This window comes from Aquarana catesbeiana, linkage group LG01, assembly GCF_042186555.1.
Source record: "Aquarana catesbeiana isolate 2022-GZ linkage group LG01, ASM4218655v1, whole genome shotgun sequence".
NCBI classification, from domain to species: Eukaryota; Metazoa; Chordata; class Amphibia; order Anura; family Ranidae; genus Aquarana; species Aquarana catesbeiana.
This window is the reverse complement of record NC_133324.1, coordinates 4,404,794-4,425,973: the sequence shown is the minus strand read 5'-3', so window position 1 is coordinate 4,425,973 and position 21,180 is coordinate 4,404,794. Positions and strand designations below refer to the sequence as shown.

At 44.8% G+C, this 21,180-nt stretch overlaps 1 protein-coding gene across 6 annotated transcripts in view; it reads right to left on the bottom strand.

The window, feature by feature from the left end:
• Positions 1-21,180, bottom strand: part of RTKN (rhotekin) — a 146,679-nt gene that overhangs the window by 40,157 nt on the left and 85,342 nt on the right. The window contains exon 1 of one of the 6 annotated variants that reach the window (XM_073617672.1): positions 2,334-2,790. The exons of the other annotated variants lie outside the window; for them this stretch is intronic. Coding sequence (XP_073473773.1) covers positions 2,334-2,351 — 18 coding nt within the window. The 5' untranslated portion in view covers positions 2,352-2,790. Of the gene's footprint in view, positions 1-2,333; positions 2,791-21,180 lie in introns of those variants that run through there. 6 annotated transcript variants of the gene reach the window in all.

Below are 21,180 nucleotides of genomic sequence, written 5' to 3'. Positions count from 1 at the left end.
CTCAGGGAACACATGTTCCTTACACTTGTGGTCATTGGGAAGAATTACCCCCTTACAGATAGCCAAGAAGATCAATGGTGTCAGTGGGAACTTATCTGAGGGGCAGACATTGCTCAAGGAACTCCTAGCAACCTCTGGAGGAAGTCCAGAAAGCTGGCCCAGGCTCACCACCATCAATGGTAATTGAAGAAAGAGAAAATTGGTCGCACACCATGAAAAGAAGAACTTCTGTAGAATAGTTACTTTATTGCCTAGGTTCCAAAGGATGTAGACAGGACATTACAGGAACATTGGTAGACCGGTTTCACATGGATAACTCATGCTTTTTTACAACATGGAACCCATAGTAACCTCTGGAGGAACCCTATACTTCTATGGAACCCCTAACAACCTCTGGAGGAACCCTAGACTTCCATGGAACCTATAGCAACCTCTAGAGGAACCCTAGACTTCCATGGAACCCCTAGCAACCTCTGGAGAAACCCCAGACTTCCATGGAACCCATAGTAACCTCTGGAGGAACCCTAGACTTCCATGGAACCCATAGCAACCTCTAGAGGAACCCTAGACTTCCATTGAACCCCTAGCAACCTCTGGAGAAACCTCAGACTTCCATGAAACCCCTAGTAAACTCTGGAGGAACCCTGGTTGAAACCCTTATCAAGAATAAGGACCTGGCAAGTCACTCTCACTGAAACTGCAAACATTTTTTCTTTTGTTTTTAAGAGCGTGATTGGTTGTTATAGTGCACTATGCATGGCTGCAAACCTCATCTCTAATAGAAAGGCACAGAGACCAAGTGATGACATCTCTAGGAATAAAATAAGCTATATAATAAAAATAGAAACGTTTTATTTAAAAATGTCATTAGCATGTTGATGAGGGGGAGGGAGGAATCAGGAAAGGTAAAATAATTGTAAAATAAATATCAGATTTACCTTCATTATTATCACAAGGTAATGATTATCACCATCCAGAAAATCCCCCACCCCCATTGAATTAAGCTGGGTACACATGGATTGCAATTCAGTCGGTTCAGCAGGGACCAGCCAACTTTAGTACGTAAACAGGGTCAGAATTACATACTAAAGCAGGGTCCGAATTGTACGTAAAAACAGTTATCTTGAGTAACGCTCAGTATTATTACCAAGGAAGTTACCACAGAGATTTCTGTTTTTCTGCGTACCATCGCTGATGGCCCTGGGCAACCTGAGCCCATCTATAAATCCTACAGACTGTCCATAGATGACGGTCCTGGACAACCTGAACTCATCTATACTTCCTGCAGACTGTCCATAGATGATGGCCCTGGAAAACCTGAACCCATCTATAAATCCTGCAGACTGTCCAATGATGATGGCCCTGGACAACCCAAACCCATCTAAAAATCCTACAGACTGTCCATAGATGATGGCCCTGGACAACCTGAACCCATCTAAAAATCTTGCAGACTGTCCATAGTTGATTGCCCTGGACAACCTGAACCCATCTATAAATCCTGAAGACCATCAATAGATGATGATCCTGGAAAACCTGAACCAAACCCTGCAGACTGTCCATAGATGATGGCCCTGGACAACCTGAGCCCATCTATAAATCCTGAAGACTGTTCATAGATGATGGACCTGGACAACCTGAGCCAAATCCTGCAGACTGTCCATAGATGATGGCTCTGGACAACCTGAACCAAATCCTGCAGACTGTCCATAGATGATGACCCTGGACAACCCAAACCCATCTATAAATCCTGCAGACTGTTCATAGATGATGACCATGTACAACCTGAGCCCATCTGTAAATCCTGAAGACTGTTCATAGATGACGGCCCTGGACAACCAAAACCAAATCCTGCAGACTATCCATAGATGATGACTCTAGACAACCTGAACCCAGCTATAAATCCTGAAGATTATCTATAGATGATGGCCCTGGACAACCTGAACCAAATCCTGCAGACTGTCCATAGATGATGACCCTGGACAACCCAAACTCATCTTATGAATCCTGAAGACTGTCCATAGATGATGGCCCTGGACAACCTGAACCCATCTATAAATCCTGTAGACTGTCCATAGATGATGGCCCTGGACAACCTGAACCCATCTATAAATCGTGCAGACTGTCCATAGATGATGGCCCTGGACAACCTAAACCCATCTATAAATCCTGAAGACTGTCAATAGATGATGGCCCTAGGAAACCTGAACTAAACCCTGCAGACTGTCCATAGATGATGACCCTGGACAACCTGATATCTGTCCTGACAAGTTCCCTTTTAGAGTAAAATCCCACATCCAAGAAGAGTGGAGGGGAGGGGGGGGGGGGGTACTCACAGTTCTGTGCTCATCCATACTGGAGATATTCTGTATATAGCATGTGTGGGGGCTCTGACACCGCCACGGACTATGGCAGCCCCATGTGTATCATTGTGTTCAGGTGTGTCATTGCTACAGCTGGGCGAGGAGTCATTTCCTCAATCTGGGTCATGTATGTGCGTACTGACCAACCCGGCGGGCTCGGCCCGTGCGGTCAGTGTGTGTTGTATATCGCTATGTGTGTGTCAGTGTGTAGAGGAGCCGTGTCTGTACATTGTATCGGTGTGTCAGTATGTATATGTCTGTGCTGTATCGCTGTATATAGATATCTGTAGAGTATCAGTGTGTCTCGGAGAATCCACCCAGGCTCGGTGAATGAGGCCTTCACCGTCTGCAGCCGTGACAGAGAGAGGAGAGGGCTGCGGGGAATGTGCTGGTGTCAGTGGGCAGTATAGAGGAAGATGGGGGGAGGGGGGGCTGTACAGAGAGGAGAAGACTGCTAAAAATACACCGAGACCAGGAGGAGGAGGAGGAGGAGGAGGAGGAAGGGGGGACACAATGCTGACATCCCCCCCCCCCCCCGTCATTGTACATTATACTGATATATTTCTATGTGACCTGCACCGACATGCCCTGGTCTGTGTCACCCCGCACCCCAATATTGTCACCCACACCCCAATATTGTCACCCGCACCCCAATATTCTCACAAGCACCCGCACACCAATATGGTCACCCACACCCCAATATTGTCACAGTCACCCAGCAACCCTAATATTCTCAGAGTCACCCACACCCCAATATTGTCACCCGCACCCCAATATTGTTACAAGCACCTTGCACCCCAATATTCTCACAAGTACCCTGCACCCCAATATTGTCACCTGCACCCCAATATTCTCACAAGCACCCGCATCCCAATATTGTCACTTGTACCCTGCACCCCACTATTGTCACAGTCACCCGCACCCCAATATTTTCACCCCGTACCCCAATATTGTCACAGTTACCCCGCACCCCAATATTTTCACCCCGTACCCCAATATTGTCACAGTTACCCCGCACCCCAATATTGTCACAAGCACCCTGCACCCCAATATTTTCACTGTCACCCGCACCCCAATATTGTCACTCGCATCCTAATATTTTCACAGTCACCTGCACCCCACTATTGTCACAAGTACCCTGCACCCCAATATTGTCACCTGCACCCCAATATTCTCACAAGCACCCGCATCCCAATATTGTCACTCGTACCCTGCACCCCACTATTGTCACAGTCACCCGCACCCCAATATTTTCACCCCGTACCCCAATATTGTCACAGTTACCCCGCACCCCAATATTGTCACAAGCACCCTGCACCCCAATATTTTCACTGTCACCCGCACCCCAATATTGTCACTCGCATCCTAATATTTTCACAGTCACCTGCACCCCACTATTGTCACAAGTACCCTGCACCCCAATATTGTCACCTGCACCCCAATATTCTCACAAGCACCCGCATCCCAATATTGTCACTCGTACCCTGCACCCCACTATTGTCACAGTCACCCGCACCCCAATATTTTCACCCCGCACCCCAATATTGTCACAGTCACCCCGCACCCCAATATTATCACAGGCATCCTGCACCACATTATTTTCACAAGTCGCACTGCACCTCAATATTGTCACCTGCATCCCAATATTGTTGCAAGCACCCTGTACCCCAATATTCTCACAAGTACCCTGCACCCCAATATTGTCACCTGCACCCCAATATTCTCATAAGCACCCGCACCCCACTATTGTCATAGTCACCCGCACCCCAATATTTTCACCCCGTACCCCAATATTGTCACAGTCACCCCGCACCCCAATATTGTCACAAGCACCCGCACCCAATATATTCACAGTTACCCCGCACCCCAATATTGTCACAAGCACCCTGCACCCCAATATTTTCACAGCCACCCGCACCCCAATATTGTCACTCGCATCCCAATATTTTCACAGTCACCTGCACCCCAATATTGTCACAGTCACCCGCACCCCAACATTGTCACCCACACCCCAATATTGTCACAGTCCCCCTGCACCCCAATATTATCACAGGCACCCTGCACCTCAGTATTGTCACTCGCACCCTGCACCCCAATATTTTCACAGTCACCCGCACCTCAATATTGTCACAGCCACTATGCCCCCCCACTCTCTGTATGCATCCCACCACACCACCCCACTTACATGTAGGGGGCCATTCCAGCCACAGCAAAGCTCCCACCACCCTACACCACCTGTGGGCACTCCATTTCCCTGCTGCCACTTATATGTGGATTCGCCACATGCAGGCCACGGAGCCCCAGCAGGCACAGCTTACTCTTCTTCTCACATGCCTGATGCTAGGAATTGAGATGCCTGGGTGAGGGATTGTATCCCGAACTTCAGTTTATATACCTGAGCGGGGGAAGGGGGTCAGGGGGGAGGAGACCCTTTCCCTGAGAACCCCTGGTTGCCCATAGATGGTTGGCCTTCAGAACTTCCCCCACTGCCCACCTTGACCCTGAGGCCTTCTTCCTCATTGTATGTCCCTCTGTTGGTTGTTGTCTAGTGGACATAAAGCTGTGGCCAAGACCCCCCCCCACCGCCAGGATCCAGTGGTCCCCATCTGGAAGAGCACTGCCGGCCCCTCACTCTGCTGAACAGCCTGTGTGGACCCCTCTTCCCCGCCAACACAGCCAGTGGGCTGCCAATATTCTTTCCTCTTCTTCCTCATAATATCATTGTCCATTCTGCCAAACACTAGAACCACCTTCAGATGTCACACACCCGCATATTTCTGCTCCCTCCACCACAGACCATGGGAATATTAGCCACTATCAGGCTAGCTGCCTAATCTAAAAGGAAGACCAATGTGCCCAGACCCCCAAAGCTGGTTCACCACGTGGACCTCTACCAAGCTCCTGAGGGTCTGCCACCCTCTCCTATTGATTCTCAGTACCCCTGACTCTGATATGGGTGCACCTCCCGAGGTCTTCTGTCCAAAACCTATAACAGCCTCTACACTGGTAACCTGGTAGAAGCATTTACAAAAGTTTAAGCTCATCCCATATATTCAGCAAAGAGACAGCCCAATCCAGCAGAGACATTCCCATATATTCAGCAAAGAGAAAGCTCAATCCAGCATAGTGACATCCCAATATATTCAGCAAAGTGACATCCCCATATATTCAGCAAAGAGACAGCCCAATCCAGCAAAGAGACAGCCCAATCCAACATAGAGACATCCCCATATATTCAGCAAAGAGACATCCATATATATTCAGCAAAGAGACAGCCCAATCAAGCAAAGAGACATCCCCATATATTCAACAAAGAGACATCCCCATATATTCAGCAAAGAGACAGCCCAATCCAACATAGAGACATCCCCATATATTCAAAGAGACATCCCAATCCAGCAAAGAGACAGCCCAATCCAGCAAATAGACATCCCCATATATTCAGCAAAGAGACAGCCCAATCCAGCAAAGAGACATCCCCATATATTCAGCAAAGAGACATCCCAATCCAGCAAAGAGACAGCCCAATCCAGCATAGAGACATCCCCATATATTCAAAGAGACATCCCAATCCAGCAAAGAGACAGCCCAATCCAGCAAATAGACATCCCCATATATTCAGCAAAGAGACAATCCAATCCAGCAAAGAGACATCCCCATATATTTAGCAAAGAGACATCCCAATCCAGCAAAGAGACAGCCCAATCCAACATAGAGACATCCCCATATATTCAAAGAGACATCCCAATCCAGCAAAGAGACAACCCAATCCAGCAAATAGACATCCCCATATATTCAGCAAAGAGACAGCCCAATCCAGCAAAGAGACATCCCCATATATTCAGCAAAGAGACATCCCAATCCAGCAAAGAGACAGCCCAATCCAGCATAGAGACTTCCCCATATATTCAAAGAGACATCCCAATCCAGCAAATAGACAGCCCAATCCAGCAAATAGACATCCCCATATATTCAGCAAAGAGACAATCCAATCCAGCAAAGAGACATCCCCATATATTCAGCAAAGAGACATCCCAATCCAGCAAAGAGACAGCCCAATCCAGCATAGAGACATCCCCATATATTTAGCAAAGAGACAGCCCAATCCAGCATAGAGACATCCCCATATATTCAGCAAAGAGACAGCCCAATCCAGCATAGAGACATCCCCATATATTCAGCAAAGAGACATCCCCATATATTCAGCCCAATCCAGCAAAGAGGCATCCCCATATATTCAGCAAAGAGACAGCCCTATCCAACAAAGAGACATCTCCATATATTCAGCAAAGAGACAGCCCAATTCAGCAAATACACATCCCCATATATTCAGCAAAGAGACAGCCCAATCCAGCAAAGAGACATCCCCATATATTCAGCAAAGAGACAGCCCTATCCAACAAAGAGACATCCCATATATTCAGTAAAGAGATGGTCCAATCCAGCAAAGAGACAGCCCAATCCAGCAAAGAGACAGCCCAATCCAGCAAAGAGACAGCCCAATCCAGCAAATAGACATCCCCATATATTCAGCAAAGAGACATCCCAATCCAGCAGAGACATCCCTATATATTCAGCAGAGACATCCCTATAGACATCCCCAATCCAACATAGAGACATCCCCATATATTCATTAAAGAGACATCCCAATCCAGGAAAGAGACAGCCCAATCCAGCATAGAGACATCCCCATATATTCAGCAAAGAGACAGTCCAATCCAGCAAATAGACATCCCTATATATTCAGCAAAGAGACAGCACAATCCAGCAAAGAGACATCCCCATATATTCAGCAAAGAGACAGCCCAATCCAGCATAGAGACATCCCCATATATTCAGCAAAGAGACATCCTAATCCAGCAAAGAGACAGCCCAATCATGCATAGAGACATCCCCATATATTCAGCAGAGACAGCCCAATCCAGCATAGAGGCATCCCCATATATTCAGCAAAGAGACAGCCCAATCCAGCAAAGAGACATCCCCATATATTCAGCAAAGAGACAGCCCTATCCAACAAAGAGACATCCCATATATTCAGTAAAGAGATGGTCCAATCCAGCAAAGAGACAGCCCAATCCAGCAAAGAGACAGCCCAATCCAGCAAAGAGACAGCCCAATCCAGCAAATAGACATCCCCATATATTCAGCAAAGAGACATCCCAATCCAGCAGAGACATCCCTATATATTCAGCAGAGACATCCCTATAGACATCCCCAATCCAACATAGAGACATCCCCATATATTCATTAAAGAGACATCCCAATCCAGGAAAGAGACAGCCCAATCCAGCATAGAGACATCCCCATATATTCAGCAAAGAGACAGTCCAATCCAGCAAATAGACATCCCTATATATTCAGCAAAGAGACAGCCCAATCCAGCAAAGAGACATCCCCATATATTCAGCAAAGAGACAGCCCAATCCAGCATAGAGACATCCCCATATATTCAAAGATACATCCCAATCCAGCAAAGAGACAGCCCAATCCAGCAAAGAGACATCCCCATATATTCAGCAAAGAGACATCCTAATCCAGCAAAGAGACAGCCCAATCCAGCATAGAGACATCCCCATATATTCAGCAAAGAGACAGCCCAATCCAGCATAGAGGCATCCCCATATATTCAGCAAAGAGGCAACCCAATCAAGCATAGAGACATCCCCATATATCCAGCAAAGAGACAGCCCAATCCAGCATAGAGACATCCCCATATATCCAGCAAAGAGACAGCCCAATCCAGCATAGAGACATCCCCATATATTCAGCAAAGAGACATCCCCATATATTCAGCCCAATCCAGCAAAGAGGCATCCCCATATATTCAGCAAAGAGACAGCCCTATCCAACAAAGAGACATCCCCATATATTCAGCAAAGAGACAGCCCAATTCAGCAAATATACATCCCCATATATTCAGCAAAGAGACAGCCCAATCCAGCAAAGAGACATCCCCATATATTAATCAAAGAGACAGCCCTATACAACAAAGAGACATCCCATATATTCAGTAAAGAGATGGTTCAATCCAGCAAAGAGACAGCCCAATCCAGCAAATAGACATCCCCATATATCCAGCAAAGAGACAGCCCAATCCAGCATAGAGACATCCCCATATATCCAGCAAAGAGACAGCCCAATCCAGCATAGAGACATCCCCATATATTCAGCAAAGAGACATCCCCATATATTCAGCCCAATCCAGCAAAGAGGCATCCCCATATATTCAGCAAAGAGACAGCCCTATCCAACAAAGAGACATCCCCATATATTCAGCAAAGAGACAGCCCAATTCAGCAAATATACATCCCCATATATTCAGCAAAGAGAAAGCCCAATCCAGCAAAGAGACATCCCCATATATTAAGCAAAGAGACAGCCCTATACAACAAAGAGACATCCCATATATTCAGTAAAGAGATGGTCCAATCCAGCAAAGAGACAGCCCAATCCAGCAAATAGACATCCCCATATATTCAGCAAAGAGACATCCCCATATATTCAAAGAGACATCCCCATAGACATCCCCAATCCAACATAGAGACACCCCCATATATTCATTAAAGAGACATTCCAATCCAGGAAAGAGACAGCCCAATCCAGCATAGAGACATCCCCATATATTCAGCAAAGAGACAGTCCAATCAAGCAAAGAGACAGCCCAATCCAACATAGAGACATCACCATATATTCAGCAAAGAGACAGCCCAATACAGCAAATAGACATCCCCATATATTCAGCAAAGAGACATCCCAATCCAGCAAAGAGACATCCCATATATTCAAAGAGACAGCCTAATCAAGCAAAGAGACAGCCAAATCCAACATAGAGAGATCCCCATATAATCAGCAAAGAGATATGCTAATCCAGCAGAGACATCCCCATATATTCAGCAAAGAGATGGTCCAATCTAGCAAAGAGACAGCCCAATCCAGCATAGAGATATCCCCATATATTCAAAGAGACAGCCCAATCAAGCAAAGAGACAGCCCAATCCAACATAGAGACATCCCCATATTTTTAGCAAAGAGACAGCCCAATCCAGCAAAGAGACATCCCCATATATTCAGCAAAGAGACAGCCCTATCCAACAAAGAAACATCCCCATATATTCAGCAAAGAGAAATCCTAATCCAACATAGAGACATCCCCATATATTCAGCAAAGAGATAGCCCAATCCAACATAGAGACATCCCCATATATTCAGCAAACAGACAGCCCTATCCAACAAAGAGACATCCGCATATATTCAGCAAAGAGACAGCCCAATTCAGCAAATACACAACCCCATATATACAGCAAAGAGACAGCCCAATCCAGCAAAGAGACATCCCCATATATTCAGCAAAGAGACAGCCCTATCCAACAAAGAGACATCCCATATATTCAGCAAAGAGATGGTCCAATCCAGGAAAGAGACAGCCCAATCCAGCATAGAGACATCCCCATATAATCAGCAAAGAGACAGCCCAATCCAGCAAATAGACATCCCCATATATTCAGCAAAGAGACATTCCAATCCAGCAGAGACATCCCCATATATTCAGCAAAGAGACATTCCCATAGACATCCCCAATCCAACATAGAGACATCCCCATATATTCATTAAAGAGACATCCCAATCCAGCAAAGAGACAGCCCAATCCAGCATAGAGACATCCCCATATATTCAGCAAAGAGACAGCCCATATATTCAAAGAGACAGCCTAATCAAGCAAAGAGACAGCCAAATCCAACATAGAGAGATCCCCATATAATCAGCAAAGAGATATGCCAATTCAGCAGAGACATCCCCATATATTCAGCAAAGATATGGTCCAATCTAGCAAAGAGACAGCCCAATCCAGCATAGAGATATCCCCATATATTCAAAGAGACAGCCCAATCAAGCAAAGAGACAGCCCAATCCAACATAGAGACATCCCCATATTTTTAGCAAAGAGACAGCCCAATCCAGCAAAGAGACATCCCCATATATTCAGCAAAGAGACAGCCCTATCCAACAAAGAAACATCCCCATATATTCAGCAAAGAGACATCCTAATCCAACATAGAGACATCCCCATATATTCAGCAAAGAGACAGCCCAATCCAACATAGAGACATCCCCATATATTCAGAAAACAGACAGCCCTATCCAACAAAGAGACATCCCCATATATTCAGCAAAGAGACAGCCCAATTCAGCAAATACACAACCCCATATATACAGCAAAGAGACAGCCCAATCCAGCAAAGAGACATCCCCATATATTCAGCAAAGAGACAGCCCTATCCAACAAAGAGACATCCCATATATTCAGAAAAGAGATGGTCCAATCCAGCAAAGAGACAGCCCAATCCAGCATAGAGACATCCCCATATAATCAGCAAAGAGACAGCCCAATCCAGCAAATAGACATCCCCATATATTCAGCAAAGAGACATTCCAATCCAGCAGAGACATCCCCATATATTCAGCAAAGAGGCAGCCCAATCCAGCATAGAGACATCCCCATATATTTAGCAAAGAGACATTCCCATAGACATCCCCAATCCAACATAGAGACATCCCCATATATTCATTAAAGAGACATCCCAATCCAACAAAGAGACAGCCCAATCCAGCATAGAGACATCCCCATATATTCAGCAAAGAGACAGCCCATATATTCAAAGAGACAGCCTAATCAAGCAAAGAGACAGCCAAATCCAACATAGAGAGATCCCCATATAATCAGCAAAGAGATATGCCAATTCAGCAGAGACATCCCCATATATTCAGCAAAGATATGGTCCAATCTAGCAAAGAGACAGCCCAATCCAGCATAGAGATATCCCCATATATTCAAAGAGACAGCCCAATCAAGCAAAGAGACAGCCAAATCCAACATAGAGATATTCCCATATATTCAGCAAAGAGATATCCCAATCCAGCAAAGAGACATCCCATATATTCAGCAAAGAGATGGTCCAATCCAGCAAAGAGACATCCCCATATATTCAGCAAAGAGACATCCCCATAGACATCCTCAATCCAACATAGAGACCTCCCCATATATTCATTAAAGAGACATCCCAATCCAGCAAAGAGACAGCCCAATCCAGCAAAGAGACATCCCCATATATTCAGCAAAGAGACAGCCCAATCCAGCAAATATACATCCCCATATATTCAGCAAAGAGACAGCCCAATCCAGCAAAGAGACATCCCCATATATTCAGCAAAGAGACAGCCCTATACAACAAAGAAACATCCCATATATTCAGTAAAGAGATGGTCCAATCCAGCAAAGAGACAGCCCAATCCAGCAAAGAGACAGCCCAATCCAGCAAATAGACATCCCCATATATTCAGCAAAGAGACATCCCCATATATTCAAAGAGACATCCCCATAGACATCCCCAATCCAACATAGAGACATCCCCATATATTCATTAAAGAGACATTCCAATCCAGGAAAGAGACAGCCCAATCCAGCATAGAGACATCCCCATATATTCAGCAAAGAGACAGTCCAATCAAGCAAAGAGACAGCCCAATCCAACATAGAGACATCACCATATATTCAGCAAAGAGACAGCCCAATACAGCAAATAGACATCCCCATATATTCAGCAAAGAGACATCCCAATCCAGCAAAGAGACATCCCATATATTCAAAGAGACAGCCTAATCAAGCAAAGAGACAGCCAAATCCAACATAGAGAGATCCCAATATAATCAGCAAAGAGATATGCTAATCCAGCAGAGACATCCCCATATATTCAGCAAAGAGATGGTCCAATCTAGCAAAGAGACAGCCCAATCCAGCATAGAGATATCCCCATATATTCAAAGAGACAGCCCAATCAAGCAAAGAGACAGCCCAATCCAACATAGAGACATCCCCATATTTTTAGCAAAGAGACAGCCCAATCCAGCAAAGAGACATCCCCATATATTCAGCAAAGAGACAGCCCTATCCAACAAAGAGACATCCCCATATATTCAGCAAAGAGACATCCTAATCCAACATAGAGACATCCCCATATATTCAGCAAAGAGACAGCCCAATCCAACATAGAGACATCCCCATATATTCAGCAAACAGACAGCCCTATCCAACAAAGAGACATCCCCATATATTCAGCAAAGAGACAGCCCAATTCAGCAAATACACAACCCCATATATACAGCAAAGAGACAGCCCAATCCAGCAAAGAGACATCCCCATATATTCAGTAAAGAGACAGCCCTATCCAACAAAGAGACATCCCATATATTCAGCAAAGAGATGGTCCAATCCAGCAAAGAGACAGCCCAATCCAGCATAGAGACATCCCCATATAATCAGCAAAGAGACAGCCCAATCCAGCAAATAGACATCCCCATATATTCAGCAAAGAGACATTCCAATCCAGCAGAGACATCCCCATATATTCAGCAAAGAGGCAGCCCAATACAGCATAGAGACATCCCCATATATTCAGCAAAGAGACATTCCCATAGACATCCCCAATCCAACATAGAGACATCCCCATATATTCATTAAAGAGACATCCCAATCCAGCAAAGAGACAGCCCAATCCAGCATAGAGACATCCCCATATATTCAGCAAAGAGACAGCCCATATATTCAAAGAGACAGCCTAATCAAGCAAAGAGACAGCCAAATCCAACATAGAGAGATCCCCATATATTCAGCAAAGAGATATGCCAATTCAGCAGAGACATCCCCATATATTCAGCAAAGATATGGTCCAATCTAGCAAAGAGACAGCCCAATCCAGCATAGAGATATCCCCATATATTCAAAGAGACAGCCCAATCAAGCAAAGAGACAGCCAAATCCAACATAGAGAGATTCCCATATATTCAGCAAAGAGATATCCCAATCCAGCAAAGAGACATCCCATATATTCAGCAAAGAGATGGTCCAATCCAGCAAAGAGACATCCCCATATATTCAGCAAAGAGACATCCCCATAGACATCCCCAATCCAACATAGAGACCTCCCCATATATTCATTAAAGAGACATCCCAATCCAGCAAAGAGACAGCCCAATCCAGCAAATATACATCCCCATATATTCAGCAAAGAGACAGCCCAATGCAGCAAAGAGACATCCCCATATATTCAGCAAAGAGACAGCCCTATACAACAAAGAAACATCCCATATATTCAGTAAAGAGATGGTCCAATCCAGCAAAGAGACAGCCCAATCCAGCAAAGAGACAGCCCAATCCAGCAAATAGACATCCCCATATATTCAGCAAAGAGACATCCCCATATATTCAAAGAGACATCCCCATAGACATCCCCAATCCAACATAGAGACATCCCCATATATTCATTAAAGAGACATTCCAATCTAGGAAAGAGACAGCCCAATCCAGCATAGAGACATCCCCATATATTCAGCAAAGAGACAGTCCAATCAAGCAAAGAGACAGCCCAATCCAACATAGAGACATCACCATATATTCAGCAAAGAGACAGCCCAATACAGCAAATAGACATCCCCATATATTCAGCAAAGAGACATCCCAATCCAGCAAAGAGACATCCCATATATTCAAAGAGACAGCCTAATCAAGCAAAGAGACAGCCAAATCCAACATAGAGAGATCCCCATATAATGAGCAAAGAGATATGCTAATCCAGCAGAGACATCCCCATATATTCAGCAAAGAGATGGTCCAATCTAGCAAAGAGACAGCCCAATCCAGCATAGAGATATCCCCATATATTCAAAGAGACAGCCCAATCAAGCAAAGAGACAGCCCAATCCAACATAGAGACATCCCCATATTTTTAGCAAAGAGACAGCCCAATCCAGCAAAGAGACATCCCCATATATTCAGCAAAGAGACAGCCCAATCAAGCAAAGATACAGCCCAATCCAACATAGAGACATCCCCATATATTCAGCAAAGAGACATCCTAATCCAACATAGAGACATCCCCATATATTCAGCAAAGAGACATCCTAATCCAACATAGAGACATCCCCATATATTCAGCAAAGAGACAGCCCAATCCAACATAGAGACATCCCCATATATTCAGCAAACAGACAGCCCTATCCAACAAAGAGACATCCCCATATATTCAGCAAAGAGACAGCCCAATTCAGCAAATACACAACCCCATTTATACAGCAAAGAGACAGCCCAATCCAGCAAAGAGACATCCCCATATATTCAGTAAAGAGACAGCCCTATCCAACAAAGAGACATCCCATATATTCAGCAAAGAGATGGTCCAATCCAGCAAAGAGACAGCCCAATCCAGCATAGAGACATCCCCATATAATCAGCAAAGAGACAGCCCAATCCAGCAAATAGACATCCCCATATATTCAGCAAAGAGACATTCCAATCCAGCAGAGACATCCCCATATATTCAGCAAAGAGACATTCCCATAGACATCCCCAATCCAACATAGAGACATCCCCATATATTCATTAAAGAGACATCCCAATCCAGCAAAGAGACAGCCCAATCAAGCATAGAGACATCCCCATATATTCAGCAAAGAGACAGCCCATATATTCAAAGAGACAGCCTAATCAAGCAAAGAGACAGCCAAATCCAACATAGAGAGATCCCCATATAATCAGCAAAGAGATATGCCAATTCAGCAGAGACATCCCCATATATTCAGCAAAGATATGGTCCAATCTAGCAAAGAGAAAGCCCAATCCAGCATAGAGATATCCCCATATATTCAAAGAGACAGCCCAATCAAGCAAAGAGACAGCCAAATCCAACATAGAGAGATTCCCATATATTCAGCAAAGAGGTATCCCATATATTCAGCAAAGAGATGGTCCAATCCAGCAAAGAGACATCCCATATATTCAGCAAAGAGATGGTCCAATCCAGCAAAGAGACATCCCCATATATTCAGCAAAGAGACATCCCCATAGACATCCCCAATCCAACATAGAGACCTCCCCATATATTCATTAAAGAGACATCCCAATCCAGCAAAGAGACAGCCCAATCCAGCAAATATACATCCCCATATATTCAGCAAAGAGACAGCCCAATCCAGCAAAGAGACATCCCCATATATTCAGCAAAGAGACAGCCCTATACAACAAAGAAACATCCCATATATTCAGTAAAGAGATGGTCCAATCCAGCAAAGAGACAGCCCAATCCAGCAAAGAGACAGCCCAATCCAGCAAATAGACATCCCCATATATTCAGCAAAGAGACATCCCCATAGACATCCCCAATCCAACATAGAGACATCCCCATATATTCATTAAAGAGACATTCCAATCCAGGAAAGAGACAGCCCAATCCAGCATAGAGACATCCCCATATATTCAGCAAAGAGACAGTCCAATCAAGCAAAGAGACAGCCCAATCCAACATAGAGACATCACCATATATTAAGCAAAGAGACAGCCCAATACAGCAAATAGACATCCCCATATATTCAGCAAAGAGACATCCCAATCCAGCAAAGAGACATCCCATATATTCAAAGAGACAGCCTAATCAAGCAAAGAGACAGCCAAATCCAACATAGAGAGATCCCCATATAATCAGCAAAGAGATATGCTAATCCAGCAGAGACATCCCCATATATTCAGCAAAGAGATGGTCCAATCTAGCAAAGAGACAGCCCAATCCAGCATAGAGATATCCCCATATATAAGAGACAGCCCAATCAAGCAAAGAGACAGCCCAATCCAACATAGAGACATCCCCATATTTTTAGCAAAGAGACAGCCCAATCCAGCAAAGAGACATCCCCATATATTCAACAAAGAGACAGCCCTATCCAACAAAGAGACATCCCATATATTCAGCAAAGAGACATCCTAATCCAACATAGAGACATCCCCACATATTCAGCAAAGAGACAGCCCAATTCAGCAAATACACAACCCCATATATACAGCAAAGAGACAGCCCAATCCAGCAAAGAGACATCCCCATATATTCAGCAAAGAGACAGCCCTATCCAACAAAGAGACATCCCATATATTCAGCAAAGAGATGGTCCAATCCAGCAAAGAGACAGCCCAATCCAGCATAGAGACATCCCCATATAATCAGCAAAGAGACAGCCCAATCCAGCAAATAGACATTCCCATATATTCAGCAAAGAGACATTCCAATCCAGCAGAGACATCCCCATATATTCAGCAAAGAGGCAGCCCAATACAGCATAGAGACATCCCCATATATTCAGCAAAGAGACATTCCCATAGACATCCCCAATCCAACATAGAGACATCCCCATATATTCATTAAAGAGACATCCCAATCCAGCAAAGAGACAGCCCAATCCAGCATAGAGACATCCCCATATATTCAGCAAAGAGACAGCCCATATATTCAAAGAGACAGCCTAATCAAGCAAAGAGACAGCCAAATCCAACATAGAGAGATCCCCATATAATCAGCAAAGAGATATGCCAATTCAGCAGAGACATCCCCATATATTCAGCAAAGATATGGTCCAATCTAGCAAAGAGACAGCCCAATCCAGCATAGAGACATCCCCATATAATCAGCAAAGAGACAGCCCTATCCAACAAAGAGACATCCCATATATTCAGCAAAGAGATGGTCCAATCCAGCAAAGAGACATCCCATATATTCAGCAAATAGATGGTCCAATCCAGCAAAGAGACATCCCCATATATTCAGCAAAGAGACATCCCCATAGACATCCCCAATCCAACATAGAGACATCCCCATATATTCATTAAAGAGACAGCCCAATCCAGCATAGAGACATCCCCATATATTCAGCAAAGAGACAGCCCAATGCAACATAGAGACATCCCCATATATTCAGCAAAGAGACATCCCAATCCAGCAAAGAGTCAGCCCAATCCAGCAGAGACATCCCCATATATTCAGTAAGGAGACATGCCAATCCAGCAAAGAGATAGCCCAATCCAGCAGAGACATCCCCATATAGTCAGCAAAGAGACAGCCCAATCAAGCAAAGAGACAGCCCAATCCAACATAGAGACATCAACATATATTCAGCAAAGAGACAGCCCAATCCAGCAGAGACATCCCCATATATTCAGCAAAGAGACATCCCCATATATTCAGCAAGGAGACATCCCAATCCAGTAAAGAGACATCCTCATATATTCAGCAAAGAGACATCCCAATCCAGCAAAGAGACAGCCCAATCCAGCAAATAGACATCCCCACATATTCAGCTAGAGACATTCCCATATAATCAGCTAGAGAAATCCCCATATATTCAGCAAAGAGACATCCCAATCCGGCAAAGAGATAGCCCAATCCAGCAGAGACATCCCCATATATTCAGCAAAGAGATGGTCCAATCAAGCAAAGAGACAGCCCAATTCAACATAGAGACATCCACATATATTCAGCAAAGAGACAGTCCAATCCAGCAGAGACATCCCCATATATTCAGCAAAGACACATCCCCATATATTCAGCAAAGAGACAGCCCAATCAAGTAAAGAGACAGCCCAATCCAACATAGAGACATCCCCATATATTCAAAGAGACATCCCAATCCAGCAAAGAGACAGCTCAATCCAGCAAATAGACATCCCCATATATTCAAAGAGACAGCCCAATCCAGCAAAGAGACATCCCCATATATTCAGCAAAGAGACATCCCAATCCAGCAAAGAGACAGCCCAATACAACATAGAGACATCCCCATATATTCAGCAAAGAGACATTCAATCCAGCAAAGAGACATCCCAATATATTCAGCAAAGAGACATCCCAATCCAGCAAAGAGACAGCCAAATCCAGCAAATAGACATCCCCATATATCCAGCTAGAGACATCCCCATATATTCAGCAAAGAGACGGTCCAATCAAGCAAAGAGACAGCCCAATTCAACATAGAGACATCCCCATATATTCAGCAAAGAGACAGCCCAATCAAGCAAAGAGACAGCCCAATCCAACATAGAGACATCCCTATATATTAAGCAAAGAGACAGCCCAATCAAGCAAAGAGACAGCCCAATCCAACATAGAGACATCCCTATATATTCAGCAAAGAGGCAGCCCAATCAAGCAAAGAGACAGCCCAATCCAACATAGAGACATCCCCATATATTCAGCAAAGAGACAGCCCAATCCAGCAGAGACATCCCCATATATTCAGCAAAGAGACATCTCCATATATTCAGCAAGGAGACATCCCAATCAGGTAAAGAGACATCCTCATATATTCAGCAAAGAGACAGCCCAATCCAACATAGAGACATCCCCATATATTCAGCAAAGAGACATCCCAATCCAGCAAAGAGACATCCTCATATATTCTGCAAAGAGGCAGCCCAATCAAGCAAACAGACATCCCCATATATTCAGCAAGGAGACATCCCAATCTAGTAAAGAGACATCCCCATATATTCAGCAAAGAGACATCCGCATATATTCAGCAAAGAGACATCCCAAACCAGTAAAGAGACAGCCCAATCCAGCATAGTGACATCCCCATATATTCAAAGAGACAGTCCAATCAAGCAAAGAGACAGCCCAATCCAACATAGAGAGATCCCCATATATTCAGCAAAGAGACAGCCCAATCCAGCAAAGAGACAGCCCAATCCAGCAAAGAGACAGCCCAATCCAGCAAAGAGACATCCCCATATATTCAGCAAAGAGACATCCCCATAGACATCCCCAATCCAACATAGAGACATCCCCATATATTCATTAAGAGACATCCCAATCCAGCAAAGAGTCAGCCCAATCCAGCATAGAGACATCCCCATATATTCAGCAAAGAGACATCCCCATAGACATCCCCAATCCAACATAGAGACATCCCCATATATTCATTAAGAGACATCCCAATCCAGCAAAGAGTCAGCCCAATCCAGCATAGACATTCCCCATATATTCAGCAAAGAGACAGCCCAATCCAACATAGAGACATCCCCATATATTCAGCAAACAGACAGCCCTATCCAACAAAGAGACATCCCCATATATTCAGCAAAGAGACAGCCCAATTCAGCAAATACACAACCCCATATATACAGCAAAGAGACAGCCCAATCCAGCAAAGAGACATCCCCATATATTCAGCAAAGAGACAGCCCTATCCAGCATAGAGACATCCCATATATTCAGCAAAGAGATGGTCCAATCCAGCAAAGAGACAGCCCAATCCAGCATAGAGACATCCCCATATAATCAGCAAAGAGACAGCCCAATCCAGCAAATAGACATCCCCATATATTCAGCAAAGAGACATTCCAATCCAGCAGAGACATCCCCATATATTCAGCAAAGAGGCAGCCCAATACAGCATAGAGACATCCCCATATATTCAGCAAAGAGACATTCCCATAGACATCCCCAATCCAACATAGAGACATCCCCATATATTCATTAAAGAGACATCCCAATCCAGCAAAGAGACAGCCCAATCCAGCATAGAGACATCCCCATATATTCAGCAAAGAGACAGCCCATATATTCAAAGAGACAGCCTAATCAAGCAAAGAGACAGCCCAATCCAACATAGAGAGATCCCCATATATTCAGCAAAGAGACAGCCCAATCCAGCAAAGAGAAAGCCCAATCCAGCAAAGAGACAGCCCAATCCAGCAAATAGACATCCCCATATATTCAGCAAAGAGACATCCCCATAGACATCCCCAATCCAACATAGAGACATCCCCATATATTCATTAAGAGACATCCCAATCCAGCAAAGAGTCAGCCCAATCCAGCAGAGACATCCCCATATATTCAGCAAAGAGACATCCCCATAGACATCCCCAATCCAACATAGAGACATCCCCATATATTCATTAAGAGACATCCCAATCCAGCAAAGAGTCAGCCCAATCCAGGATAGACATCCCCATATATTCAGCAAAGAGACAGCCCAATCCAGCAAAGAGACATCCCCATATATTCCGCAAAGAGGCAGCCCAATCAAGCAGACAGCCCAATCCAATATAGAGACATCAACATATATTCAGCAAGGAGACATCCCAATCCAGCAAAGAGACATCCCCATATATTCAGCAAAGAGACATCCCAATCCAGTAAAGAGACATCCCCATATATTCAACAAAGAGACAGTCCAATCCAGCAGAGACATCCCCATGCAGCAATTGTTAAAAGATGGCACATTCAACACACACAGCCAGGTCCTGCTAGTGGACACCTCCACACCTGTCAGATGGAAGACCCCCTTCCTGCACATGCAGCCATCCCAGTCAGAGGAATCCCCCAGAAGGAAGGGGGTGAGCGGAGGCAGAGAGGTGGCTCTGGGTGCCTCGATCTGCAGGGTGTAACAATTTTTTTTTGAACTTTCCTCAGCCAAGCAAATGATTTCTTCACTTTTGGGTGCCGGTGTAGTTATCTCCTGTTCCAGATAAGTACATTACAGTCCCGACCTTCCCGGCAGATGAATATAGAAGAGGCCGGGACTGTAATGTACTTGTCTGGCACAGGAGATAACTACATTGGCACCCAAAAATGAAGAAATCGTTCGCTTGGCTGAGGAAAGTTTTTTTTTTAAATTGTTACAGCCTGCAGATCGCGGCACCCAGAGCCTCCTCTCTGCCTCCGCCCACCCCCCTTCCTTCCCTGCTGGATTGACCAAGCCGGACCTAGAAAGTAGCTCCACACCCAGCAGCCAAACCAGCCATGGTTGGGGCCCAGGCAGCCTTGCCCCTCGGGACGCCTGGGCCCCCTACATGTGTATGGGACTTTACTAAATTCCACTAAGGGGACACAGAGTTCCTATAAGGGAAATTCTCTGTCAAATCAAGAGAGACCGTTGGTGTTCCGGAGGGAATACAGTGCAGATTTTGCCGATTTTCCAGTGTACAGAGTGAAGGAAG